At 37.5% G+C, this 25,790-nt stretch overlaps 5 protein-coding genes, 2 long non-coding RNA genes and 1 pseudogene across 28 annotated transcripts; 5 read left to right on the top strand and 3 right to left on the bottom strand.

Moving 5' to 3' along the window:
• The first annotated feature begins 855 nt into the window (after nucleotides 1–855).
• Nucleotides 856–2,239, top strand: LOC104744946 (uncharacterized). The gene is made up of 3 exons (XR_760686.3): nucleotides 856–1,056; nucleotides 1,163–1,246; nucleotides 1,974–2,239. It is a non-coding gene; the product is annotated as an uncharacterized LOC104744946 (long non-coding RNA).
• Nucleotides 2,240–2,316: 77 nt separating this feature from the next.
• On the bottom strand, nucleotides 2,317–4,671 carry LOC104744947 (uncharacterized). 2 transcript variants are annotated; one of them, XM_010466085.3, is made up of 7 exons: nucleotides 4,195–4,671; nucleotides 3,730–3,829; nucleotides 3,561–3,620; nucleotides 3,317–3,434; nucleotides 3,137–3,219; nucleotides 2,894–2,955; nucleotides 2,317–2,751 (listed from the first exon to the last, which is right to left on the bottom strand). In XM_010466085.3, the coding sequence occupies exons 1-7, from the start codon at nucleotides 4,434–4,436 to the stop codon at nucleotides 2,613–2,615; spliced, it is 804 nt and encodes a 267-aa protein (XP_010464387.2). In that variant the 5' UTR covers nucleotides 4,437–4,671; the 3' UTR covers nucleotides 2,317–2,612. The 2 variants fall into 2 exon arrangements, with proteins under 2 accessions (XP_010464387.2, XP_010464386.2); XM_010466084.3 differs by having other exon boundaries at nucleotides 3,317–3,437; nucleotides 4,195–4,436.
• Nucleotides 4,652–7,343, top strand: LOC104744948 (peroxisomal membrane protein 13). Its single transcript, XM_010466086.2, has 5 exons — nucleotides 4,652–4,987; nucleotides 5,877–6,110; nucleotides 6,194–6,537; nucleotides 6,639–6,731; nucleotides 6,823–7,343. The coding sequence occupies exons 1-5, from the start codon at nucleotides 4,969–4,971 to the stop codon at nucleotides 7,045–7,047; spliced, it is 915 nt and encodes a 304-aa protein (XP_010464388.1). The 5' UTR covers nucleotides 4,652–4,968; the 3' UTR covers nucleotides 7,048–7,343.
• An 806-nt stretch (nucleotides 7,344–8,149) lies between these two features.
• LOC104744945 (uncharacterized) lies at nucleotides 8,150–9,934 on the top strand. The gene is made up of 4 exons (XR_015581989.1): nucleotides 8,150–8,365; nucleotides 8,545–8,724; nucleotides 8,840–8,886; nucleotides 8,997–9,934. It is a non-coding gene; the product is annotated as an uncharacterized LOC104744945 (long non-coding RNA).
• Nucleotides 9,935–10,299: 365 nt separating this feature from the next.
• Nucleotides 10,300–12,367, bottom strand: LOC104744944 (F-box/LRR-repeat protein 12 pseudogene; annotated as a pseudogene). Its single transcript, XR_015581988.1, has one exon. The product of XR_015581988.1 is annotated as an F-box/LRR-repeat protein 12 pseudogene (transcript).
• Nucleotides 12,368–16,617: 4,250 nt separating this feature from the next.
• Nucleotides 16,618–19,837, top strand: LOC104744942 (formin-like protein 10). The gene is made up of 3 exons (XM_087487981.1): nucleotides 16,618–18,672; nucleotides 18,753–18,997; nucleotides 19,078–19,837. Exons 1-3 carry the CDS (start codon nucleotides 16,983–16,985, stop codon nucleotides 19,696–19,698), a joined length of 2,556 nt encoding a protein of 851 aa, XP_087344107.1. The 5' UTR covers nucleotides 16,618–16,982; the 3' UTR covers nucleotides 19,699–19,837.
• Nucleotides 19,774–23,845, bottom strand: LOC104744943 (uncharacterized). 17 transcript variants are annotated; one of them, XR_015581972.1, is made up of 12 exons: nucleotides 23,498–23,845; nucleotides 23,000–23,380; nucleotides 22,692–22,906; nucleotides 22,247–22,576; nucleotides 21,946–22,153; nucleotides 21,721–21,813; nucleotides 21,498–21,589; nucleotides 21,119–21,236; nucleotides 20,946–21,031; nucleotides 20,583–20,634; nucleotides 19,911–20,495; nucleotides 19,774–19,872 (listed from the first exon to the last, which is right to left on the bottom strand). XR_015581972.1 is itself a non-coding variant. In XM_010466081.3 (11 exons), the coding sequence occupies exons 1-11, from the start codon at nucleotides 23,504–23,506 to the stop codon at nucleotides 19,974–19,976; spliced, it is 2,106 nt and encodes a 701-aa protein (XP_010464383.1). In that variant the 5' UTR covers nucleotides 23,507–23,680; the 3' UTR covers nucleotides 19,774–19,973. The 17 variants fall into 17 exon arrangements, 1 of the variants encoding a protein (XP_010464383.1); XR_015581973.1 differs by having other exon boundaries at nucleotides 21,946–22,150; XR_015581983.1 differs by having other exon boundaries at nucleotides 21,721–21,843; nucleotides 23,498–23,698.
• Nucleotides 23,846–23,856: 11 nt separating this feature from the next.
• Nucleotides 23,857–25,374, top strand: LOC104744940 (ubiquitin-like-conjugating enzyme ATG10). 4 transcript variants are annotated; one of them, XM_087487982.1, is made up of 6 exons: nucleotides 23,857–24,059; nucleotides 24,142–24,192; nucleotides 24,275–24,352; nucleotides 24,457–24,550; nucleotides 24,634–24,731; nucleotides 24,831–25,374. In XM_087487982.1, the coding sequence occupies exons 1-6, from the start codon at nucleotides 23,901–23,903 to the stop codon at nucleotides 25,017–25,019; spliced, it is 669 nt and encodes a 222-aa protein (XP_087344108.1). In that variant the 5' UTR covers nucleotides 23,857–23,900; the 3' UTR covers nucleotides 25,020–25,374. The 4 variants fall into 4 exon arrangements, with proteins under 4 accessions (XP_087344108.1, XP_010464378.1, XP_010464376.1 ...); XM_010466076.3 differs by having other exon boundaries at nucleotides 24,139–24,192; XM_010466074.3 differs by having other exon boundaries at nucleotides 23,859–24,059; nucleotides 24,451–24,550.
• The last annotated feature ends 416 nt before the right edge of the window (nucleotides 25,375–25,790 follow it).

The following is a 25,790-nucleotide window of genomic DNA, read 5'->3' as shown; positions in this document are numbered from 1 at the left end:
AATATCATAAATTAATAATCATGTAAATTTACACACCCATATATATATATATGCTTATATAGTAAAGTATGTTTTTATTAAACCTCATATCTATAAAACAATTGTTATGTTGTTTCTTCAAACTATAATGATATAAAATATTCTATAACATTTCATAAAAATAGCTAAAACTTTTAAAATTTTTGAATTTCTAAATATGCATCATTTACATTTTGATAATTTGATAGACTAGTAAAATACGATAATTGATACTCTTATTCATAAATTTGAATATGTATGTCATGTGTATAACTGAATTTGTCTATAATATTTGTAATTTATTCTCAATAATATTTTTTAATTATTTCAAATTCAATTTCAATACCATAAAATTTACAGCATCCAAAATTCTAATTTTATTTTGCAAAAATTGTCTCAATTCATACTTTTTAAAAATTTAAACAATTAAAAATATACCTATAAATTAATAATAATTATTTTATAGTGTAAATTAATAATTATTAATTTATAGATAAATTAATATCACTATAAATTAATAAAATGTCTTAGTCCCAACATTATTAATTTATAGAGGTTTTACTGTAACGTATTTTGGCTATGATATACAGTTTTACTAGTCATTAAACTTCAAATCAATCAATGATTCAGACGTGAATTTTATTAAACGCGATCTATCCATTAACATTGGGATACTAGTACTCTACATTAGTTTGTTACTTTGTTTAACCAGAGGGGAAATTGATTTGAGCGCACAATAAAAAAGCAAAAACAAACTTGAATGCTTTAACTTTGTTGGGCAGTATAATGGGCTACAAAACGGCCCATATAGTTGAGAAAGGAAAGCCCAAATGGTTGATGACGACTCTGTACCGTAAGCGTCAGAGAGATTCAGAGACATTTGCAGAAGAAATTGGAAGAGGAAGAAGAAGAAGAAGAAGAAAGATGTTGAGAACTCGACTTCTCTGGTTTACGCTTGGGTTTTCCGTCAGCGGAGGTTCCATTGCTCATCTCGTTTGGCGTGATCTCTATGCAGAACGTTTCGCTATTACTTCTGATGTAATAATATTTTCCCAATGTTTTTGTAAAATCATCATTCTTTGGGGAAGTTTTCATGCGAACATATTGGAAAAATCCTAAAACAAAATTGGTTCGATTGATGCAGATGAAGGAGAAATTCAACGCTCTGGAAGGTAGAGTTTCAGGTTTGGAGTCGTCTGGTGGTTATGAGAATCCGACTCCAGCTCAGGTCAGCTCTTTCTCTACCTCCATCTGCAAGTGTGATTTGATTGTTAGTGTAAATAATCTCATAACGCTGCTTGATCAATCAAGCTATTCATGTGATATGAGTTTCATAGAAAGGCTCTTTGATTTAGGTGAGCGAGTTACTTCTCATTGTTCATCAGATTACTCCAAATTTGTTTGTATCAACTGAGAGAATTCAAGAATTTTACAGAGGTTAACTAAGAGTTATAGTTTGTTATTACTGCTTCTGATGTAAGAAAGGATAGTTTCAGACTTTGAGAGTTCACCACTGCCTATATATAAGCCACAACATGTTAGTTTTCTAGAGTTGGGTTGGACAAGTGTGCTTGAGAGTTTAGAGTCTCTCTAGTTTTGGTGAATTCCAATTACAAAAGCAGTCTCACAGGATCTGGTTACATTAGTAGTAGTAGTAGCCCATAGTGTTGTAGACTTTGAAATGATTCATGTGCGCTATGCTCGACTTGTTCCTTCAATCATGTATTCACTTCACTCTGTTGTGGGATGAAAAAGGCTTTCATAAGAGAGCATATCACAATTGCCATACCCTCACATTATGTATATCCTATTTTTTACTCACCATTCTGTCTTCTTCTGACTTCTAAGGTTGTATGAAATGCATCAACGATGTGCACTTTTAGGATATATCCCCTATAAATCTCAAACCTTTCAGCTTGACACCAATTTTAATCGAACATTGTGTCTTCTTGTAGGCTCACAGTTGAAGACTCTTGGAAGCTACACCAAGCCCAAATTAACCAAAGACTTGGCTGATCTGTCAGAGAGTTGCGAACTTGCAATCTTCACTTGCAAGATCTAAAGATGCTTTGAATAATCTTCTAAACAAAAAAGTTTTTGTTTTTGTAAACGACTTACCTTTTGACTCTCGAGATTTCTTCTGCAAGCTACGAGCAAGACTTACATTTGTGTTAACAGTACAAAACATTCGGCTTCATTTATTACAAGAAATGGTTTAGTAGTTTTGTTTCATTCTAAGAAGAGGTTGTATGAGAAATGTATCACGGGTGTGTGCTTCTACCTTCTAATCTCAAACCCTTTCAGCATAAAACCAATTTTATACAGAAACTTATACCATACCAATTGAAATCTATTCACATCCTAAACAACGATACGACCCCTACTCGTGTATCAATTAACCATTTGCTAAAATATCCAGACACTGACAGAAATTGCAAAAGAGACTATAACTCTATGAGTCAGGGGAAACCCCCTCATTCTATCAACCAGTACGACTGGAGCTCTCTCTATCCCGCGATTTTATTCTTTTTTCTTCATTGATCCCGGATTTAAAAGATTCCTTGGTCAGCAGAACCCACCATCGCTCTGCTTGATCATGGCTTCATTTGCTGGGATGGATGGGATGGATGGGATGGATGGGATGGGCGAGGGAGGATCGAATTTGCCAGGTCTTCGTTCACCTTCACCGGAAGAGGTGGCATCTGCTTCATAACCTCTGGCATGTCATTCAAGCTGTAACACAAACAGCAAAGCAAGCAAAGATTTGAGTTAATACATTATCATAGCTCCAGAACTTTGTTGGAAAAGAATGGCATTTCCCTAAGTGAGTCAAACACATAGAAATGATCAACAGATGGATGAATAAATGTATTACTCGTTCAAGATTGTGAGGATATTGTCCCGAACTTTGCTCAAGAGATTGACATTCTCATGTAGCTGCAATAGGAAAGAATCTTGGTTTAAATACACAGTTGAATTTAACTAGCAAACTTAAGCTGATCTAGTCCAAGGATTGCTCAAAAGCCAACAAAACAAGGCACACAAACAAATCAGGTCCAAACTCCCCAGAGCCAACTATACAAAAACTTACAAGCTGAAAAGTGGAAGTTGAATTCACCTGGAAAGCTGAGAAATTTGATGAAACTTGATTGAACAATTGAGCATTTTGCTCGAGAAGATCTCCACTCAAACCACCAATAGCTGCAATAACGCCAAGACAGTTATGCTCCTATTCAATCTAGAAGATTTAGCCTTCACAAGTAAAAATAAAAACAATCCTAGATTCTTAAAAACAAACCTTTATACGAAATACCATCATCAGCATCTACAGGCAACATAGGCGGAGCATACGACGGACCATTAGGATGAACATTCAAATGAGACGAGGACTTGGCTGAAGAATCTGTAGTTTTCTCCTGCTTAAGAGATAGTGAAAGACAATCAATTTGTAGACTCATAAAAGCTAGTTTCAACCGTCCAAAATCACAAGTAAATAAACTAAAAGTTCAAGCTAGTTACGCATTAGAACTCAAGCCACATACTTTCTTATCTTTTTTCCTCGACGAATGGTCATCTTTCCTGCGCTTTCCATTTTCCTTTTTCTGTAATCCATAAAGCAATCACATGAAGGTAAAAAAAAAACCATCTTACGGATCAAATAAAGCCAACGGGCGAAAGAAGAGTAATCAAGAAAGAACAGAAAAAACTCACAGTCATCCATCTACAGCGCAGCGCAACATCTCGAACAGTCTTATCTTTCATTTTCATCGCAATCTTGGCATATCGAAAAACTGACGGCTCTGTCGCGTACCTATATAAAGAGACATTAAATCATTAAAAAGTTGTGAGTAGGATTTAACAAACAAAGCTCATACAAGATTAACTAGCAACCAATCATTACCGATAAGTAGACAACTCATCCTCCAATTAAAATCCTAAGTACTAGTATCTCTCATAGCTCTAACACTAATGTGCTTATCATAAATATGATACAAGACAACAACACCAGCTAATCCATTTAGTATTTGTATTTATTACCATACTCAAAAGTTTTAGGCTTTTAGCTAAGCTAATCAAATACCACTTCTTCTCTTCACAAGAACCCACAAAAACTTATATGCCGGATTCAAAATTGGAGGAACCTGATAATCAGAGAGAGAGCAAAAAGGAGATTACTTGAGGAGCAAATCTTCCAATAAAGATTGTTCTTCATGAGTCCAATCGGTAGAGATCCCTGAATTATGCCTCAACGCGCCAATCGTCTGTGAGTTATTATCCGCCGCCGCGCCACCATTATCGACAGAATTTACAGCACCGCCATTCGTCGTCGCCGCCGCCGCTGCTGAAGAAGTCGATACCTTCTGCGTCGCCGAAGAACCTTCCTGATTGTTCCCCGACGGGTTTGCGCTCGCCGCCATCAGAAAAAAATAACCCAAATCTTTCGAAAGCTACAAAATTCCCACTTGCGCCGGAAAAAAAGTGTCAATTTTTTTTAACGCAATTCAGATATGACAACGCCGGTGACAGGGACAGAGAGAGAGGAGAGAGATTAAACCGGCCGCCGACTGAGCTTCTTTCTTTCTTTCTCTTCTTCTTCCCCTCGAAATATGGAATCTTTTTTTGCTTATAAATATTTTTAATAATTCGTTTTTCATCTTTATCCCTTTTTTCGGATTTTTTTTTTTATTTTCTAATAATGAGAGTCAAATATGTCAATTTTGGTTATTACGAGGCTTTTTTGGGTAATGGTTATAATTATAGGGGCTGAAACATAATAACCTAAAAGAAGAAAGTAATCCGTTTTGTTTTCTTCTCTCTTTTCGAGGTCCCTCTTCCTTTGTCTTCTTCCCCCTTCCCCACCACCTCTGTATCTCTCTCTCTCCGCGCTTGAGGTTGGCGTCGGAGTAGATTACCAAGAGCTCTCTCTCTCTCTCTAATCGTCTCTTGGTTATGGCATCTCAGCCGACAGGTTCGTTCAATTGAAAATCTTTTGGCTTTTTGGTTTTTTTTTTTCTTGCGGATTGAGATTTTTTAGGGTCTCGATTTATTGAATTATCCTTTTGCAATTTTTTGGTCGGTTCGGTGAGTTTGCTTTTGGAATGATGTGAAATTGATTAACTTCGACCTAGAATTGGATTAATTAGGGCTTTATTCAATCCATGAGATCAGTTTTTTGGATCTCGTCTATCCAAAACCTTTTAAGGATTGTTCTGTAGCCTGTTTCGCTAACTTTTCAGCTAAGCAACTTCTGTTTCGATTCCGTATTCCCATACCTTTTCATTCATTGTTTTGTCACTTTGTGGCTCACGTTGTGGATCGCTGTAGCTTTCCAATTGTGAAAAGCTCTTTGAATTGTGATATTGTTTACCTTGGATAGTATGATTGATGATTAAGTTTTTTTTTAACTCTTTGGATTGCTCTTAGCTTTTGTTGGCCTCAGCATTTCTTGTTTCAGTTACATGTTTTCATTTTTTTATTGCAATTTGATGTCTTTTCTTATTCAGCATCGTAGTTCTACTCATTGTTGAAAGATAGGTAAAACTCCCTTGGATTGTACATTGATTTACATGGCTTTATAAGGCCAAAGTAGTTACAAAGATCAGCCTAATATCTAGGATACAATTAACATCATATGAACAATAATATCTAATAAGTTGTGACAGAATATTCCTATATTCTATCAATTGTTTCATAATTCATAGAACGTTGCATTACTGTTTCTTCTAATCATATTTACAATTGCTTCATCAAGTTTCTTTAGTGTTTTTGCCTGTGCTTATTGCTGTTCATTCTTTCTTTCAGAAGATTATCTATCATTATTACTCAACATATAATAGCTTCAATTTTTTTGGCTGCAGGTGGCAGTCCTCCTAAACCTTGGGAACAAGAAGGAAATACATCTGGTCCTAATCCTTTCAGGCCTCCTTCAAATACTAGCACGGCTGGTTCAGTTGAGGCTTCTGGCACAGCTAATCCTGGTGAAGTTGTTTCATCTATAAACAGGACTAATACATCTCCTAATATGAATGCACTGACTAGGCCTGTACCGACTAGACCTTGGGAGCAGCAGAATTACGGGACCACTATGGGAGGTATGTTTCAAAGTTATCTTTGTTTGTTTTTTTTGGTTATGGAGATTACATAGAGCTTAGTTCTTTTATTGTATGAAATGCAGGTTATGGTTCAAATCTAGGTGTGAACTCTGGGTATGGGTCAGGTACATATGGTTCAGCATTAGGTGGGTATGGTTCATCATATGGTGGTGGAATGTATGGCGGAGGTAGTAGCATGTATAGAGGAGGTTACGGTGGCGGTGGTGGTCTATATGGAAGTTCGGGCATGTATGGTGGAGGTGGGATGTATGGTGGCACGATGGGTGGTGGTTATGGTATGGGTATGGGAACGGGAATGGGGATGGGGATGGGGATGGGAATGAGTCCTTATGGTGGTCAAGATCCAAATGACCCTTACAATCAACCTCCATCTCCACCAGGCTTCTGGATTTCATTTCTCCGTGTGGTATTGTTCATCATTTATACTTATTTTGTATAAGAAAATCAGAGAAGTTTGATAAGTTAGTTCTGTTTAACGTAAAGTGTTCATGTTTTGATTGATGACAGATGCAAGGTGCTGTGAATTTCTTTGGCCGTGTAGCGATGCTTATAGATCAAAACACGCAGGCCTTTCACATGTTCATGTCTGCGCTTCTTCAGGTTCCGTCCTTTTTTCTTCTACCAACTTTTCTTCTACTGGTTTCTTTGATTATTGTTCACATGTTAACACCATTCAAATATTTGTCCACAGCTGTTTGATCGTGGTGGTATGTTATATGGAGAATTAGCAAGATTTGTATTGCGTATGCTTGGGGTAAGAACAAAGCCTAGAAAGATGCAGCAGCCACCACAAGGGCCTAACGGACGCCCTTTACCCCACCAGCCAAATGGAAACCAGAACTACATCGAGGGGCCTAAAGCTGCTGCACCAGCACCAGGTGGTGGCGGTGGTTGGGACAATGTATGGGGAAACTAAATTACACCCAAATCCTTCAGCATTGCTTTATATACACCATGAAAACCAGTTGGTTACTGATAGAAGACAAGTCTTGCAGCCGCCTGCAACGCAGATTGGGATGTACGAAAGCCAGATGTTAGTTTACAAATCGAGTCTCTTCTTCTCTTCTCTCTACTCAGTTTTCTGATTGTGTGATAAAACAAACCGCTGATAGATGTCGAACTCAATAAAATGGAAAGTGAAGTTTAAGTGTGTTCAATTAAAGACCTTTCTATTGATATATTTATATAATATTCGATTCTCTTCTTCTTTAACTGGATTCGAAGCAACACTGTTGATTAGATTGTCTCTCTACTTATCGCTCTTTCTTCGACAAACTAAGATGAAGCTTATTTTCTCTTTCTGTCTGAGGGAGGCACAGCTAGGCGCTCACACAGTGAGGTCCCATGGAATGATACACTATTGGTAGATTTGTTAAGAATCCAATATTGATACACACTTTTTACTAGTGTAAAGAAACGGAAGTAAGGAAGAAAAACTAGGGAATCAGCAGAGCACATGAAAGAGTTCCTTAAAACTCGTTGTTGTGTTGTAGCTTCAGTGTTCATTGTGTTAGAGGTTCTTTACACTTAGAAATCAGAATGTGTATAAATGGATCTGTCTATATATTTCAGAGTTGTTACTAGCTTGGTTCAGCAGCATTCGGATCGTAACCTCAAATGAGAATGGATCCCACATAAGATACATGTAAATTATACATTTTGATAACTTATTAACAAATTGAAGCCTATATTCTAGAATAGATCCGTTCTTGCAGTTTATTTAATTTGGTCTATTTAATTTTCACTTTACATAAAAAAAAGGTTAAAAAACTAGCCAAGATGGTTAAACTTACATATACATTATATCAAGATTCGAGAATCATCTAGATAATTCATAGATGAATGATCACGCGCGAACATATTAACCGAACCGTCTTTTCTTATTGGTGATTCATCTGCACCGTCGATTTCGTCACCTAAAACAATTACCAACCGTAGGATCTATCTGAAATCCTAAACCGGCTCGGTTTGGGTTTTGCTCCCCCTCTATATATATATATGAAAAAAGTGATCGACGATTGTTCATCGCTTCTGTATCCTTTTTGTTTCTGTTTTTTCTTTGCATGCAGATGATTCCTTATTGCTTTCTTTGATTATGTTTCTATTCTTTTTATCATCTCTTTAGGGTTTTGCTCGATTTTTTTTAACATCTGATATATCGTCGTTGATCTCTAATGATCAACCCTTGTTGTTGATCTTCTTGCATCGATTTCGCGACTGATCGATCCATCGAGGTACGTTGTTGTTATCTACGCATATATATATATATATATATATCTTGTTATTACTGTGTATGAATCTTTCTGGTCTTTTGCTTACACGTCTCGTAGAATTCAATTACTGGTTTGTGTTTGGTCTGTATAAAGTCTTCTTCTAACTCTGTATTCTCTGTTTTTTTGATATTCTTGTATAGATTTTACATAAGCATCAATTCTTGTTGATCCATTCATCGACCCTCGTCGATTCTTATCATCAACCCTAGTTGATCGGAACCACCAACCCTCGTTGACATATCTATTCAACGCTTGTTGTCGTTGATCAACAAGCAGTAGTCTGTATATCTTCTAATGAAAGAAGGAAGGATCTTGTAGATGTATGTGTTATTTTCATGGAAGTTTTGTTCCTTTTCTTCATATGACTATCTTTTAAATCTCATTATCTAACCGATGATCTTCTTGTTATGGTTTGGCTTGTCTTACTCTCCTCAGCGCATATTTGGAATGGAATGTTGAGTTTTTCAGGCCTGTCCATCGAGGTATATATATTCTTGTCTATGCCAAGGGTTTCTCGATCTTCTGGTTAGATATCATGTAAAATTTGGATGACAGTCTTCTGACTCATTCTGTTTCGTATTCTTTCTTGTAGGTATTACGTATTAATATAGAGGCGCAGCCGCGCAGGGACAAAAACACATCTGATCAATTCTCGTTGGTCTTGTTGTCAACTCTCGTTGATCTTATTATCTCTTGATAATTCTCGTTGATCTTATATATCATCTATCGATGATGCTCCAATCAACTCTAGTTGATCTGATCATATCATCTCTTCATGATCCTTCAATCAACCATCGTTGATCTTGTTATCATCTCTTGATAATACTCCTATCAACCATCGTTGATCTTATTATCATCTCTTGATAATACTCCTATCAACCATTGTTGATCTTGTTATCATCTCTTGATAATACTCCTATCAACCATCGTTGATCTTGTTATCATCTCATGATAATGCTCTTATCAACTCCTGTTGATCTTGTTATCACCTCATGATAATGCTCCTATCAACTCTCGTTGATCTTGTTATCATCTCTTGATAATGCTCTTATCTCTTATCAACTCTCGTTGATCTTGTTATCATCTATTGATAATGCTCCTATCAACTCTCTCGTTGGTCCTTTTATCATCTCTCGATGATCTTCCAACCAACTCTCATTGGTCTTATGATCAACTCTCTCGTTGGTCTTTTTATCAAACTGACCAGAAACAAATGTACAAGAGAGAGTAAGCAGGGGATGTATCTGAAGAGCAAGAAAACGGTGTAGACTTGTTTTGGCCTAGATTTTGGAAAATAATGATTCGTGTATTGAAAAAACTCTGGGGAGCTTATGAACAACGGAGGAATGTTAAGGGAAGGATTGCAAGAGCAGGATACGTGTTGGCAAGAATTAGTTCGGCTTTTATGTTGCAAGGGCTTAGTAGCAAAGTTTGTGAAAGTGAAAGAAATGTAATTTTTTTTTGTATCTTGTATTCTTGTGGGTGATGAGTACTCAATGATCAATATACAAAAAAAGCTATACTCTCTCACTCGTTTATTTACAGCAAAACAAATACCAACATATCCACACCCAAAGTGTTTGATTCACATCACACCCAAATTCAAACGGTTTTTAAATAAAAGAGGATTCTCTCAAAATTTCAAGGTAAAAAAAAGTGCAAATGTACATTACTAAGCTAGCTAGAGAAGCCTCCTCCTGAAGTTTCTGGTTGTTGATTGGTAAGTACGAACGAGAAGACCGACACCAATCCCAAGACCAACACAGACACCTAGTCCAATCCCAACACCAACCCTTACACCTGCATTAAACCATGACTTCTCTCTATCTATACACTCACTTCTCCAATACATGTTCACTTCGTAATCCTTTTTGTCTCGCATACTCTGTTGCCTACAGACAAAAGGAATGATACTTAATATACAAAGAGTGACAATTTTTTAAACGGTCCATCCCCAAAGAATCACAACATTACAACAAAGCAAATACTGGGGGATTGTGCAAGAGACAGAAGTAAGGAATTCTAAGGACCATCCATTATAACTTTATGGACACATTACAAATTTGACCATTAAGTGAAGTATAATGAATAGTATTTGTTGATGACCAAAAAAAGAAGGGATGTATAGTATTTGTAATGTATATTTCAGAGTTGTTTACTAGCTTGCTTCAGCAGCATTCGGATCCGTTCTTGCAGTTTTCCTCTGGGTAAGACCAACGCATATATACTGTTGGGTAATGGATGCTTCATTCTTGTGCATATAGTCTCCAGTCTGCTCCTATGGCCATCATTTCCTCTGTCCTTAATGTTACATCGGTTCTATATAACCTGAACATCACAACTGCTACAGGGGTCAGCCTAGCATTCCCGCTCATGTAGAGAATCTGGAGGTTCGTGCAACCACCTCGTAGAGCACGCAACCCTTGGTCACAGAAGTTCCTACAACGGTTCACATGGAGTTTCTTCAAGTTACGGCACCACTTTCCTACGGCTTCCCATCCCAAAACCTTAACTTCATGACACAGAGCCAAGTTCCACTCTTGGAGCACTGGACAACCTTTTGCTATAGCTTCGATGGATTCATCACCAACCGTTCTGCACATCCTTAGGTTCAAGATTCTAAGTTTTGATGCAATCCCAGAGCCAATAGGTACCAACCCATCTTTGTGGATGTAGGAACTTACACGTGAAAGGTTAAGAAACTCAATCCCACCTCCGCTAATGATCCCATTTATACCCTTGGGCTCAAGCTGACAAGACTCAGCATCCACATAGCCTAGAGTTGGAGAACAGCCGTTGAAGCCAACACCGGTTATGCTCTTGCAGTTTGAGATCTTCACTGACTTAAGCTGCAAGCATGCTTGTGACAATACCTTTATCCCCAAATCAGACACCAGAGGGCAGTACGAGAGATTCACACACATTAAAGGCAAGGAAGCCCTAGCTAAAGTTTCTAACCCAATGTCACTGATATTGCAGCGGTAGAGACTAACCACTCTTAGATTGGGACAAAACCTAGCAATTGTAAAGATCCCATCATCAGAAATACCAAAGCAACAATCTAAGTAAAGACTATGCAGTCTTGCACCGGGAAACCTGAGAGAGGCGAGGCTTGAATCATTAAGTAACGTGCAACCAGAAAGCGAAAGATGCTCCAAGCACTGGAAACGAGTGAGAAGCCTGTGGAGATGATAGGAATTCACATCAGGACTCGGCTGAGACAGACTTGCAGGGTTCAGGACAGTGAAAGAACACTGAAACTGTAAAGAGCGACGGCTTATGTTTTGGATGTTGAGCCAGCGATGACAAGTCAAACCGAATGAATCATGGTCAGCAACATTATCAAGTCGTTGGAAGATAAAAGAAAGACAATCATCTGGAAGATGGGTAATGGAGGTCTCAGCATCATCATACTCAGACATAGACACAACCTCCATCAATCACTTTAAGTCCTATAAACGAACAACAAAATCTTATCTTTTGACACTAAAACCTCCTCCCAAGTCTTTAACTATATCTCCTCCACAAATCTACTTTGATACAGAACCCTAAACGAAGATTGTCTGACTAAACTGGTGTAATCAAGCCAGGAAAGCTTCTATTTTGACCTAAGTGAAGCAATCCAGAGAACCCTTAACCTCAAATTAAACCAGATTATAGCTCTTTGTCCGAAACTAAGTTCCAAAATGGCGCTTACTGGGTAATATATAAGAAATCAAGAATTCCGCATCACCAGATAAGATCAGGGAAACGAAGACAGCTTAGATTCCAACATGAGAAACCCAACATGCCGTTGAAGAAGGAGACTCAAAAAAACAAAACTTTGAGAAATTTCTGGATTTTTGGATTGGATTGATAAGAAACGGATTACGAATATGAAAACCAAGGAGAGAAACAGAGAGAGAGCTGAAGCCAAAAAAAAAAAAAAAAAAAACTTTTTATAATTAATATTTTTTTAATTCCGTCCATAAGATATTATTATTATGCACGTGTTATGACACCGTGCTGTGACTATAGCGTAAAACGTATCGTGGCCGTTGATTCACGTCACAAGTGACAAGAGAGGTCTCAGTAATTGGCTAATGGTTTTAAGTAGTATTTTTTAGCTCACTGATCCTGCAGCCATGGTGACGATTCATTCCCTTTCTCAGCCAGCCTTGACTTCAGCTGGTACTTGGGGCTATACATAGACCGATAGACGAAATTTTTTGCATCCTTTTTTTTTTTTTTTTAATAATCAGAATCATATGCTCATTAGTAGTACTACTAATTAGCAGTTAAGCACCACTACAACCCAATTACTTCTTGGATTATATATATACCCATGTAAGCCTTGCATGTGATACAGTACCAATCAATACTATATTTGATTAGTCAATATTTGAATCCAACCAAAACAAAAATTGATGTTAATATATCATAATCCAAGAAGCCACGCAAAATGAATGTGAGATTAAAATTGAAAAGTACTATCTTGATTCAAAATTTGAGGAGTATAATTGGTAAGAAGTTCTATTAGTTTAATTATTCAATTGATGAGTTCAAATGTTTTGCGCTCAATACTTACGGTATTGATTGATTCCCTCCAGTCCATGATTCCTATATGCATTGCAAGTAATTGGCTAATGATGTTATAAATTTTCTTTTGTTAAAGTTTATTCAATTCAACAACTTTGTCTTTTTTTTTTTGTATCAGCGATTACAAGGCTGACGAATTAAAATCGAGCCGGGTAAGAAAACACCACAATTACAAAGTAAATACTTGAAAATTTATCAATTTGTTTTCGGAAGAGAGAGATAAGAAGACGAGAAAAGCTATGGAAAGATTCCATCGAGATATAGAAACGCCGACATACGCAATGGACTTTTTCATATTTCATTTATAAATCCTAATTAACGGGCTAATTAACTAAACTAATCAAATTTTGTAATCCAATAATTTCAAAATGGTTAATATTTGGTCGAATGCTTGAAGTTAGTGTTAGTGTGTTGCCTTTGTCATTTTTCTAATCATAGTTTAAAAAAAAAAAAGTTTAAAAAAAAAAACTAGAAAACTAAAACGATTAGTATGCAAATTTCTAAATTGTAAAATTAGTTTGAGTTTTTTTATAAGTAATCAATACATAACTTCATTTTTATTTATTTGTGACATTAAACTTTAAAGATAGAATCACAAACTTTAAAAATATAATCGTAAGCTTCTAATGATTTTTCAAAATACTTCTTTTTAGAAATATCCATGGAAGTTTCAACTTCTGTTCTAAAATTTTATAAAATCACATGACGAGATGATATAACGGGACGGATTTGAGTGAATATTTAAATAAATTAAAAAATATATATTAATTTGGTAATATAACACGGGTAAATCATCACATTATTTTGTTAAGACCACTAATATCAAAATATTATATATATTTAATTATATTGAGTTACAATTATGTAAATATAATTGTCCTACGATATACCGCATGTTAAACACTAAACAAAACAAACAAATACAACTTAAATTTTGTCTTTTAGTTACAAAAATATTGTCCCGCGGTGTACTGCGAGTTAAAATCTAGTTAGAGTTTAATAAGCAAAAGCAGAGAGCGCAGTGTTGAAAGAAAGAGAGAGAGTCGAAGTAAGAAAACGATTTTTAGGGTTTTAGGGTTGTACCTCCGATTTCACTCATATTCTCCTTCGATTTTGTTTCCAAATATGAACTACAACTTGTTATCACCACCACCGATCGACATAACACTGCTTCCAGATGAATCTCAAATCCAGTTAAGATAGACTGGATTTGCCCAAATTCAGTCTGGGGATCTCCATCTCTTGATGGATCCTAACTACCGTGAACAAGCCCTCGGAAGGCCTCCAAGAGAAGGCGCATCGTTCTGGTTGAATCATTACAACGGTGAGCGAGTGAACAATGGTGGGGGTATCAGCTTTCTAATTTGGAGACCTCGAGATGAATTGGTAATTAAACCTTGTCTCTCTTCTTCTAGAATCTCTATGTATTACGTTTTTATAGAAAAAATGACTGTCAGCTACTTGAAATATACACCAACACATGATCATACATACAAACAATATAAATGTTGTGTTAATTACGTACACTATTGTCATCACATAAAGACATCCATAAACAAGCTTTGTTTTTAATAAGAAAAAGAAAGGAAGAAAATAATTAAAATTCTATTTATTTACATGAAACACGTATATATAGAAGATAGTTAAAAAACAAAAGTTGATTTTGTAAAATCAAAGATTGGAGTAATCATATTATTATATGCACGTGTTATGACACCGTGCCGTGACTTTAGCCTAAACAAATCGTGGCCGTTGATTTACGTCACAAGTGACAAGAGAGGGTCAGTAATTGGCTAAAGGTTTTAGTAGTTTTTAGTTTTTACTTTTTAGCTCACTGATCCTGCAGCCATGGTGACGATTCATTCCCTTTCTCAGCCAGACTTGACTTCAGCTGGTACTATGGCTATACATAGACCGATAGACGGAATTTTTTGCATCATTTTTTTTTTAATAATCAGAATCATTTGCTCATTAGTAGTACTAATTAGCAGTTAAGCACCACTACAACCCAAATACAACTTGGATTATATATATACCCATGTAAGCTTTGCATGTGATACAGTACCAATCAATACTATATTTGATTAGTCAATATTTGAATCCAACCAAAAAGAAAATTTGATGTTTGTGAACTCCGGCAGATGATTGATAATTTGATAGTGGTTTCAGTATAATCCAACGGTAGAAATATATTTTGAACTTTTGTTTTGTTTTTGATGAAAAAAAATATATATATACTCATGTGGATTAGATATACTCGGCTGTGAAGAAGCCAGAAGCCAGCTACAAAATTACTATTAGGATGATAAATGTTCCCGCTGATTTGACATATGCTATGAGTAAGATGAGTTGCTTTTGTCCGGATTCCAACACTTGGTCATAATTTTCACTGCACCGAGGAATAATATTTGTCTGAAGTCTAACTATGTACTTGTATAAAACAAAAACAATCAAACTAACATGTATGTATTTGTAGTTCCCCTGTAGAACTTAGTAGTTTGTATTCATGTTGATATGTATATTTTTATTTTCACGGTGATGTGCTTCAACTTCAACTCATCCAATGTTAACACTCAGTTAGATATTTTTTTACTTGGCATCTTCATCAAATCACATCTATTAGGAGAGACTAATGAGTGAATTTTGCCTCAAAGGCAAGGGTAAAGAGTTTTGGGCTTTATTATTACCACCGATGTTGCCCACTCACGAGAAAAAAAAAAGCATTTGTTTATCAATTAGTGTCTCCTTGGATGTAGTGAACAAGTTGGACTTTTGCATATTAATTCTCCCGCCAGTGTAGCAACAAGTCTTCAGCTCAGAGTAGGAGTTCACATTTGAAACCTGATCCTCGTACAATTTTACTCGAGTTATTGAATTCTTTTTTCTTTTTCTTTTTTTTTGGCAGTGAAAATGGGCTTCGTGAAAACACAACTTCGTGATTGTGTTCTCTGACAAGAAAAGTACAGCTAGTTTTGCAAGATTTGGGGATGGCCAGTTAATTAATTATTGTATATGTAACTTGTAATATTTGGTTGCTAGGTAACTATAAAACATTTATTAATCCTAAAAACTACCAAAAAATCGAGGTACGATAAAATGACCACATGGTGTGTGTTGTTGTGACAATCATAATATGGCCAACCCAAGTCCTCTTCATTTCTAGTCCTTGTCTCTGCAACCAAGCTGTTGTGACACTTTCTTTCATTTTTTTGCCATGGTGCACACTTAGCTTCTTTCTTCTCATTGCCTTTCGTCTTAGCCTCCTTTTGACCCTCTCGCATCCACAATAACTCTGGCTAGATCATATTTCAAATAAAGTCCAAAATAAATAAAAAAACAACATGCAAAATATCTAAGTGACAAAAAGCTACAAATCAGTGGATTATTAATTTCAATAATCACTGGATTCTTTTTGAAAATTTTATGTTTCCTATATTATAAAACTTACGAAAAATATGGATAAGACAAATAAAAGACAAAGCACTCTGCATTTCTTGTTCTACTTTTTCTTTTCCCGACATTTTCGCCAAACTAGTATACTCTTAATTAATTTGAATTCGATTACATATTCATAACAAGAGTAAATAAACAACAATATATTGGCAAATAGAAATGTTGTCTTAGTTGTTTTCCTCGTAGATAAAGATGGTACCTATATAGCGCCTTTAATAATTGGGTTGCACAGAAAAGAGAAGATAGTGTTTTGTATAGTACTAATAGTAAAGAGAAGATGATGGTATTAAAAGTCAAAAAGATTCTTTTTGAAAGAGAGGACCAGAATTTACTTCACGTAATTATTGCAATTTCATATACGTTCTTCCCTCTCCTAGTTTCACTTTTTAATTGTAACTAGAAGAAGAGTTCACTAATCACCACACCATTCACTACACTTACACTAGCATAGTGGTACCAACCAAACCATTAAGGCTCTTTCATTCCTAAGATAGTGCTGCTCATCGCAGAACACACACACACAAAGCTCTCCAAGAAAACCCCAAAAATGGACTACGCTATCATCATCATCATCATCATCATCTTCTCCCTCCTATCATGCGCATCCTCTCCCTTATCATACGCCTCTCCGGCTAGTTTCAGTCGCCGTCACCTTCTACAAACTCCTCCAGCTGACCCTTCCACATTTTCGCCGCCGTTCTTCCCACTTTACAGCTCCTCCTCTCCTCCTCCTCCTCCTTCCCCACCGCAGCCTCTTCCGCCTCCGGCCCCTACGTTCGCGACATTTCCGGCCAACATCTCAGCCCTCGTCCTCCCTCGCTCTCCTCAATCTCACACTCCTTCCCGTACACTCCTTATCCCAGCTATCTCCGCCGTGCTCGCCGTCGCAACACTACTCGGCCTGTCTTTGTTTCTCTACGGACGGTGGCGAGGGCAAACCCGTCATTTTAAAGAAGAATCCAAGAGCTTAGCTTCTTCTTCTTCAGACATTACCAAATCCGAACAACAACAAACTCCTCAATGTCCCCAAACAAGAAACAACAACACAACTGAAAACAAACTCTCTGTAGCTCCTTCTACTTCCGATGTCCTCTACCTCGGCAACGTCGCTACTTCCTCCGGTTCTGTTTTCGTTAAACCGGCCTCACCTGAGATCTCTCCTCTCCCGCCATTACCTGCTCGTAGCTTCCTCCTGCAACACAACTCCGATAAAGAAGCAGAAGAAGAAGAAGAAGACGATGACTTCTACTCGCCTCTGGCGTCTATAGCTGGTCAAGAACCACGAGACCGGAGAACTAATCCGTACAGCAACTGCTCTTGCTCTATCTCTTCACACTCAGATTCTCCGGCGATGTCACCGTCCGCTACGATTTCTCCGCCGATGAACTCTACCGCTCCACATTGGTCAACTAACCAAAACCCTCAGTCTCCGTCTTCACCGGAGAGAACCGTAAGGAACAATAAAAGATACGGTGGTGCGTCTCTGAGAATGTTTAGCCTCTGGAATCAAAATCTAGGGTTTCCAAGAATCTCCTCTGCTTCTACGTCACCAGAGAGAGGTATGATTAGAACTCCAGACGCATACGCTCGTTCTTCTATGTACTCTTCAGTCTCCACCACGCCGGATCGTTTTTTCCGGAAGGTTCTGGACTCTTCGCCGCCGAGATGGAACGATTTCAGTCGAAATGTTAAGTCTTTGTTCCTTTCTTCAACTTCTGCTTCACCAGCTAGAGATTTTTGTATCAACATCTCTGAATCTTCAAGAAGTTTGAAACCTTCTTGGGAAAATCCAGAGTTTGCTACAACTGAACAGAGCGACTCGGCTGCAGCTGTTTCTGTTACTATTCCTCCTCCACAACGGCCACCGCCGGCAATGCCGGAGCCTCCTCCTCTTGTGCCACCGTCACAGTCTTTTATGGTTCAGAAATCTGGAAAAAAGCTATCTTTCTCTGAGTTACCACAGAGTTGTTGGGAAGGAACAACAGAGCGACCAAAGCCAAAGCTGAAACCTTTGCCTTGGGACAGAGTCCGACCAAGTTCTCGCCGGACAACTACATGGGACCGTCTTCCGTATAACTCTTCAAATGCTAACTCAAAACAGAGAAGTCTTAGCTGTGATCTTCCGATGCTAAATCAAGAGAGCAAAGTTTTAGATCCAATAAAGAGTCAAAATGTTGCTACTCTTCTTACAATACTTAAGCTTACCACAAATGATGTCTGTCAGGCACTTCGAGATGGTAAAATCATCTGCTACAAAGCTAATTTGTTCTCTATTTTTTATTGCATCGAGTTGAATCTGACTTGTATTGTCTATCAGGTAACTATGAAGCACTTGGAGTTGAGCTTCTTGATAGTTTAGCAAGAGTGGTACCGAGCGAAGAAGAAGAGAAGAAGTTGAGTAGCTATAGTGATGATTCAGTGATCAAGCTTGCCCCATCAGAGAGGTTTCTCAAGGAATTGCTTAATGTGCCTTTCGTGTTCAAACGGGTTGATGCATTGCTCTTTGTTGTTAGTTTTGACTCCAAAGTCAAACACTTGAAAGGATCACTCCGCGTTATACAGGTATAAAACAAAGCTGAAGATAGTGAGTGTGAATGTTGTTGTAAACTTATGTCTCAAAAAACTATATGATTCTTTTGCAGGCTGCTTGTGAGGCACTGCGAAATAGCAGGATGTTAGTGAGACTTGTTGGAGCTGTCTTAGAGACAGGAATAAAGAGCGGTAATGCTCATGCCTTCAAACTTGAGGCGCTCCTCGAGCTTGTCGATATCAAATCTGTAGATGGAAGAACCAGTATCTTGCATTCTGTTGTACAGAACATCACAGAATCAGAAGGCATCAAAGGGCTAACCGTTGTGAGAAATCTGAGTTCAGTACTTGACGATGTCAAGAAATCTGCAGATTTGGACTACGGCGTTCTAAGAAGCGATGTGGCGAAGCTTTATCAAGGAGTTCAGAAAGTAAGTGAGGTTCTGCTACTGTGTGAGGAGACAGGACATAATCAAGAACAGCATTGGTGGAAATTCAAGGAGTCGATGACCCGTTTCTTGGAAACGGCTACTGAGGAGATTAAAAAGATAGAAAGAGAAGAAGGTTCCACACTCTTTGCAGTGAAAAAGATCACAGAGTATTTCCATGTTGATTCCGCAAAGGAAGAAGCTCAGCTATTGAAAGTATTCGTAATTGTGAGAGACTTCTTGAACATTCTAGATGGAGTATGCAAGAAAATGCAGGTGACTAGAGAAGAGAGTGCGCTGGCTTAGATTTCTTGTGTAATAAAGATACTATAATCTGTCCAAGACTAATGCATTGTGTTACCTCTTAGTTATGTAAGTATGTTTGTTTGAATCGTTGGAAGGTATGCTCGTATTTCAGGGAGAATACAACTTTTACAAACATAAAGTGGCTTGAACAAACAAATCATATAATTACACGATCTATCTAATTCTTGAACAAACAAATCATATAATTACACGATCTATCTAATTCAGTCACTCTAATACACTAATAGACCAGGTCCAGTCAGCTGATACATCCTCTAAATTCCATCAAGAACTTCATCAATCCCCTGGAGGATCTGAGAGGCTACATTCTTATCTTCTGCTACAATAGCAGTACACATCTCGGAGGTCTCTATCAGGCCACTGCTAGGATTTGCTATATGAATTATACTGTTTTCTAATCCATTCTCAGATGTGCTGTGTTCTATGGATCCTTTTATTCCCATTTTCAGTAACGCGCCCAAAAGTGGTTCCTGAGCCACTGTGCCCCAATACCTTAATGGCCGAGCCTTCCCTGAACTTTCTTCTTGCTCCAACCCTGTAACTAATCTGTGTTTCCCATCTTCCATCAGAAGCCCACCTTTTAATCTTGCAATACCAAAGTTTTCACGCTGTCTCAGTTTTCTCCAGCTCAATTTGGAGGCCAAGTCTGTCGTAATCTCTACGCTTGTATTGTCTGCAATTCTTGGCACATGCAGCGTCTCGTTCTCAGAGAAACTCAAGATTGAGTTTATCTTCATCCCACTAAGATCGATCCTCTGACTGACAGCATCAGGGACCTATTCATAAAATGGTATCAGATAGATGAATATAGACAGATGCACGATGGAAAGATTTCTAAACAAAGTGGAGGAGAGAATCGTTACCAAAACAATCTTTGGCTGCAAAACGGAAAGAAGTGTTGGGAGCTTTTGCAACCTGCAAGAAACTACCGCATTGAGTAATGGTTGACAAGCTAATTTCAAATCACACATTTGGCCTCTGGACTACATGATAACAAGCTCAACGTGTTAGTTATCATGATTTTTAAAAACTAATATTCTGAGAGATAGTGAGAAATTGCTGATAAGGCATATCATCAACGTATGCCCTTGCGCAGGAACCCATATGCTAATTCCTATTTTGTACAGGCACAACTCAGATTCCTTAATTTAAGAAGACAGAAAAAAAACAACTACGAAGCACCAGAATGAAATGTAGTTTTAATCATACAGCAAGGCAAACCTTACCTTATTCCAGAAAGAAATGAACATTGGAGAACTTTCATCGCTACTGGTCTAAAAGGGAGAAGTGCTAAACCTGAACTAATTCCATCCTGCAATACATTTCTAATCAGATAGATTGACTGAGATTCACACTGGATCATCTGATGGAGCTAGGAAAGAGAGAAAGATATAAAAACCTCAAGAACAAGCAATGATTTTGGATCTCCACGCCAACGCTGAAGAAGTTGGACTGAAGGGCCAAGCCGCAAACTACAGTGAGGAGCAAATACAATGCATGGCTCTTGCCAACTCGTTCTGTTCGTATAACTTAAAAAAATTAGTGAATGTTGTAACATACTTCTGGAAATGGAATCACCCCACCCCCAAGAATTAGGTTGCAGATTCCATGTGAGGTATTTTACTGATGTATCTGAACTAAGCAATAATTTAAGGTGAACAGATATGATATTTCCAATAATACTAGCATGGCATGTGTAATGTGTTTGCAAACTATGCATTCAGCAAAATAACTCATCAAGTAGTGAATACAGAGATAAAATTATGAACCCTTCTTACATTAAGTTGGGTGAATGAATGGCAGGAAACAAATGAATCTTCTTGTCTTTATTGAATTTAAGATGGTCAAACGATGGTTCTCCTAAAATTAACTGCGACATCAATCAAAATATTTAGTATTTGATCTATCTTTCAAAGAAATTATAACAGAACATATACCATTTGATTCATTTTCTCACATAAAAAATTCAGTGATTAACCAAGAAAATTGGCAGAAGTATACCTCCTCCTGTCGTTGGTCGCACAGCCACTCGGGTATGGTTTTTGTGTATGCCAATAGCTCTTCTGCCACAGAAGATATTACAAAGATTGGAACCTAAGCAAATCCAGACTAGAGTGATTTAGTCTGACAGAGATAAAGAATAATTTCAAGTAAATCACCTTTTTTTCTGTGCTTCATATCCTCAAGAAATTAAAACTATATACTAATAAGAAAGAGAAATCCAACCTTCAGAGACGAAGATTCAATATAATCTGACATTAGCTCTAGGAGCTGCAAAACTATCCCAACTCGAGTAATTGTTATCAAGGTTGAGCCACCAGCATCAGCAGATTCTGCAGCACATGAACAAACAAAAGCTAGTTTCTCCATCTCTTCTAAGCTGTCTTCTGTGTTTAGTAATGAAGCAGCCAAGTCCTCATCCTTATTGTCACTACTAAAAAGTGTAACAGTTAAGAAAGATCCTCGACTCTAAGTCCCAAACAAACATCCTAATAAAATGTAAGATAAAGTCATATGTGAGAGTTACCTGATTGTTGATAAATAATTATTATCCGTGTTGGGAGAAATACAACCATTCTCAGTCACTTCTGCAGACTGGAGGCATGAGAAATCTGAGTAAACCATCACATCGGTTCCTTTGAGACCATTGATATCAAAATTTCTCGCATGAAGTGAAACTAAGATGGAGTTTGACAGATAACTTAGACTTCCATTAGGTCCGTTGATCAACCAATTGCAAGCCCCAATATCTAGACCTGAACTTAGAGCCTTTATGATCAAGGTCCCATTATAACAAACTTCTTCTGCAAACTTTACAACTTGAACCTTCTTCATGCAACTCTCTATATCATCTAAACTGTGGAAAAGATTGGACATAAATTAAAGAAGAAATCAAAAACATGAAAACTTAAAGAGCTGGCAACTTAATAACGGGGCAACATATAGTTCGACAAGCCAATAATAATAGTTACCTGTACAGACGCATCCAACTCCCCAGATCATCACCACTCTCACCAAAGACAACTTTTTTAAGCAAGGCTGGTACCTCTTCACTATCTAAATCCTTTATCCATCCAGGATAACTGGAGTCCCCGGGTCCATAAAAACATCTGAATTCCTTATGCATCGAGACAAGATCTTCCATCATGAACTGTCCAATCTTGGCTGTTGCTTCAGTCATATATATCTGCATCTTATAATAACAACTCAGCACAATGCACACCCCAAACAAACCAAACCATTCAAAAAACTCAAAACTTTAAGACCTGAAAACGTTTACCTTAGCACAAAATCCAGGGTTTTGGGTTAGGAATGGCAATCCGAGCAACCCCATAGGGTTGGAGATGAGAACTACATCAATCAAAGAAGCCTCCCACAAATGCAAGGCCTTCACAGTTTTGTACCACGGTTCTGCGCACACCAAATCAGCAGGAGTTAGCTGTCTCTCCAGTTTCTGCTTCTTCTGAACTGGATCCTGAGCATCCAGAGACACATCAGATGATGGATATTCAGAAGCTTCAAAACCAACATCATATGGAACAGGTGAGAAGATTTTGATCGCCGAAAGATCCAAAGGGCAGTCAATCAAGATTCTGAAACCACATAAATTAAGCATATGACAAGGAGGATAGTGAAAGCCATCTCCTTTACTCAGACATGTCTGCAAAAAAACCCACAAAGCTTTCATATTTTACCCAACCCGACGTTTTCAACACCTCACACGATATATATAGACTTACATTAACTTATAATACATAAGGGAGTAAGAGAAACTAACCAATTCCATGGCGGTGTAAACGATAGTAGAATCAGTTCAAATTCAGAGCTTTTATATACAACGCAAGCTCAAAACAGCCCGAATCATGCGTATCATAGAAGATTTTCAGAAAAAAATATAAACTTGTTTAGAGAGGATAAAGTTGAGAGATGTACACGGAGGTTTATGCAAAGCGGCGACGGAGGTTGTCGAAGACGAAGCGGCGGTTTTAATTCGAAACTGGTTTAAATTTGATTCGGTTCGGTTCGGTTTAGTTCATGACTTCATTGAATTTTAAAGAAAGAAAAAAGGTCGGTTTAGGATCTCAGGTTCGGTTCAATGCGGTTTCATTGTTCTGATAGAAGTTGTTGAAATATAACCGGAGAGAGAGACGGAGAGCTTTTATATTTTGTTTGGTTCTCCGATGAATTCAGGTAGAGAGGTCAGCGATGGTAGACTCACCGTGGAAGGTTTCTCAGTAGCCGCTCGAGCTTTTGCCGATAAATGGAAAATTCATAACCAATCGTTCCCTCCATGGTCATGGGTTCCTCTGATCAATCGAACTCTACACCTTTCAAATCAGGTTAAAACAACGATCAACACTATTCTCCATAATTCAACCTTGTTTTCTTAAGATTCCTTCGTCTTTTTGTGGTTATTAGCAGGAGGAAGGTTACTTGTCGCTAGAGGAAATCCTCATTCTCAGCTCACTTGAGGTAATAAGACTGACAGCTCTTAACAGTGCTGCTGTTTTGATCTTCTTCTTTTCTTGTTTCTCAGTATTGATTATGTGAATAGGAAAGTCCAGAGGATGAATCTTTAAATGTAGCTACTGACTGCTTGGAAAAAGAAGAATCAGTTGATCACACAATCTTGGTACATTATTAACCTTTTAAGCAAATTTTCTCATTGTCAACATCTTTGAAGCAGAATTGTGGAATCACTGAGATTGGTCTTTGCTTGTTTCCTGCTAGGTTCAGAACCAAGAAAATGAAGCACATTACTATGATTTTCATATAGTTTACAGTTCATCATACAAGGTTCCTGTGTTATATTTTCGAGGATACTGCAGCGGTATGTCGCAATATATAACCTTCTTTGACCTTTTGTGGTTTGTTCTTTTATTTAGTTTGAAAATCATCTTTGTTGTCACTTAGGTGGACAACCTCTATCTTTGGATGTCATTAAAAAAGATCTGCCCTCATGCTCTGTTAGTCTTTTGCATGAATCTAAGTGGACTTTTATAACACAGGAGGTATCTATCCTCTCTAAAATCAATACTAACAATGTCCGTTTTATGTGTATTATTTGGTTATATGGTATTGAACAATCTCTATGCAACTATCAATCGCAGGAGCATCCATATTTGAACAGGCCATGGTTCAAGCTACATCCCTGTGGGACTGAGGATTGGATCAAGCTGCTTTCCCAAAGTAGCATCTCTACTGGATGTCAGATGCCAGTTGACTTGTACTTGGTTTCATGGTTCTCTGTTGTCGGGCAGGTGGTTGGTCTTAGGATCCCTCTTGAGATGCTGAATTAATAGCCATCTTCTGTTATCAGACTATAGGATGTAATTAGATGCCAACAGCAAAGACGCTCGTGACTCTGGTTTCCTCTGCTCTGTTGGTTTACATCTCTACTGCCATTTAGGCTTTCTGGTATTGATACTGATGAATCTATGAGTTGAAATGAGGAGTCTCTCAGGTTCCCAAGTCCATGGCTTTATTTTAATTAGCCAATGTAATTTTTGTCAATACCTTTCAATCTTGTCTTTTCTTTGTTTGTCTAGGAGAATGAAGAATAGAACATTAGATTAAGAGAATCTGATGATGAGCTTTTATGAACAGATATGAAGCTGTGTTGTTTAGTATTAAATTATTGTTTATTCTGCTAAAGGGGTTTGGTAAAAGTATAGATTTCTCTTACGCTTTGGATAAGATTATTGATGTTAGTGGAGAGATGGTTGGAATGTTCTTCCATCTCCTTTAAAGATCAAGCTGCTGTTGCAACGCAGCAGAAAGCTCCCTCTCTCGGCACAGCTCTGCACTCAGCTCCCTAATCTTTACATCTTTCTCGTCCTGAAAAGCTTCGTTTTATACAAAGGTTTCCAATATCAATACATTTCAGTTCAGAGGAAAACGGACAAAGCTTTATGCTCTTGGAAAGTCAAAAGATGAATGTCAAATGCATCTATAAAAGACAAAGTCATCAGATAACAAGAATCTGCTACAAACCACCAAATGATCTAAAGGAAAAGTGCGTAAACGTACTTTTGAATAAATTATTTTTTTCTTAGTTTTGTCAACTTTTT

This window comes from Camelina sativa, chromosome 15 (genome assembly GCF_030686135.1).
Source record: "Camelina sativa cultivar CO46 ecotype springtype chromosome 15, ASM3068613v1".
Taxonomy (NCBI): Eukaryota; Viridiplantae; Streptophyta; class Magnoliopsida; order Brassicales; family Brassicaceae; genus Camelina; species Camelina sativa.
The sequence above is the reverse complement of the archived record's forward strand: the minus strand, read 5'-3'. Positions and strand labels throughout refer to the sequence as shown.

Bases quoted from the DNA above. Each gene is read 5' to 3' on its own strand.
- LOC104744942 (XM_087487981.1), top strand. From the start codon at position 16,983: ATGGACTACGCTATCATCATCATCATCATCATCATCTTCTCCCTCCTA. The intron at 18,673-18,752 runs GTAAAATCATCT...ATTGTCTATCAG, and splicing joins CTGTCAGGCACTTCGAGATG to GTAACTATGAAGCACTTGGA. The intron at 18,998-19,077 runs GTATAAAACAAA...ATTCTTTTGCAG, and splicing joins GATCACTCCGCGTTATACAG to GCTGCTTGTGAGGCACTGCG.
- LOC104744943 (XM_010466081.3), bottom strand. The intron at 22,577-22,691 runs GTAACTATTATT...TCTTTTCCACAG, and splicing joins AGTTGGATGCGTCTGTACAG to TTTAGATGATATAGAGAGTT. The intron at 20,496-20,582 runs GTAACGATTCTC...TTTTATGAATAG, and splicing joins TGCAGCCAAAGATTGTTTTG to GTCCCTGATGCTGTCAGTCA.
- LOC104744940 (XM_010466073.3), top strand. From the start codon at position 23,901: ATGAATTCAGGTAGAGAGGTCAGCGATGGTAGACTCACCGTGGAAGGT. The intron at 24,060-24,138 runs GTTAAAACAACG...TGTGGTTATTAG, and splicing joins CTCTACACCTTTCAAATCAG to CAGGAGGAAGGTTACTTGTC. The intron at 24,353-24,450 runs GTACATTATTAA...GTTTCCTGCTAG, and splicing joins CAGTTGATCACACAATCTTG to GTTCAGAACCAAGAAAATGA.
- LOC104744948 (XM_010466086.2), top strand. The intron at 6,538-6,638 runs GTATTGTTCATC...GATTGATGACAG, and splicing joins GGATTTCATTTCTCCGTGTG to ATGCAAGGTGCTGTGAATTT. The intron at 6,732-6,822 runs GTTCCGTCCTTT...ATTTGTCCACAG, and splicing joins TCATGTCTGCGCTTCTTCAG to CTGTTTGATCGTGGTGGTAT.
- LOC104744947 (XM_010466084.3), bottom strand. From the start codon at position 4,436: ATGGCGGCGAGCGCAAACCCGTCGGGGAACAATCAGGAAGGTTCTTCG. The intron at 3,830-4,194 runs GTAATCTCCTTT...CTCTTTATATAG, and splicing joins TTGGAAGATTTGCTCCTCAA to GTACGCGACAGAGCCGTCAG. The intron at 3,438-3,560 runs GTATGTGGCTTG...CTATCTCTTAAG, and splicing joins CGAGGAAAAAAGATAAGAAA to CAGGAGAAAACTACAGATTC.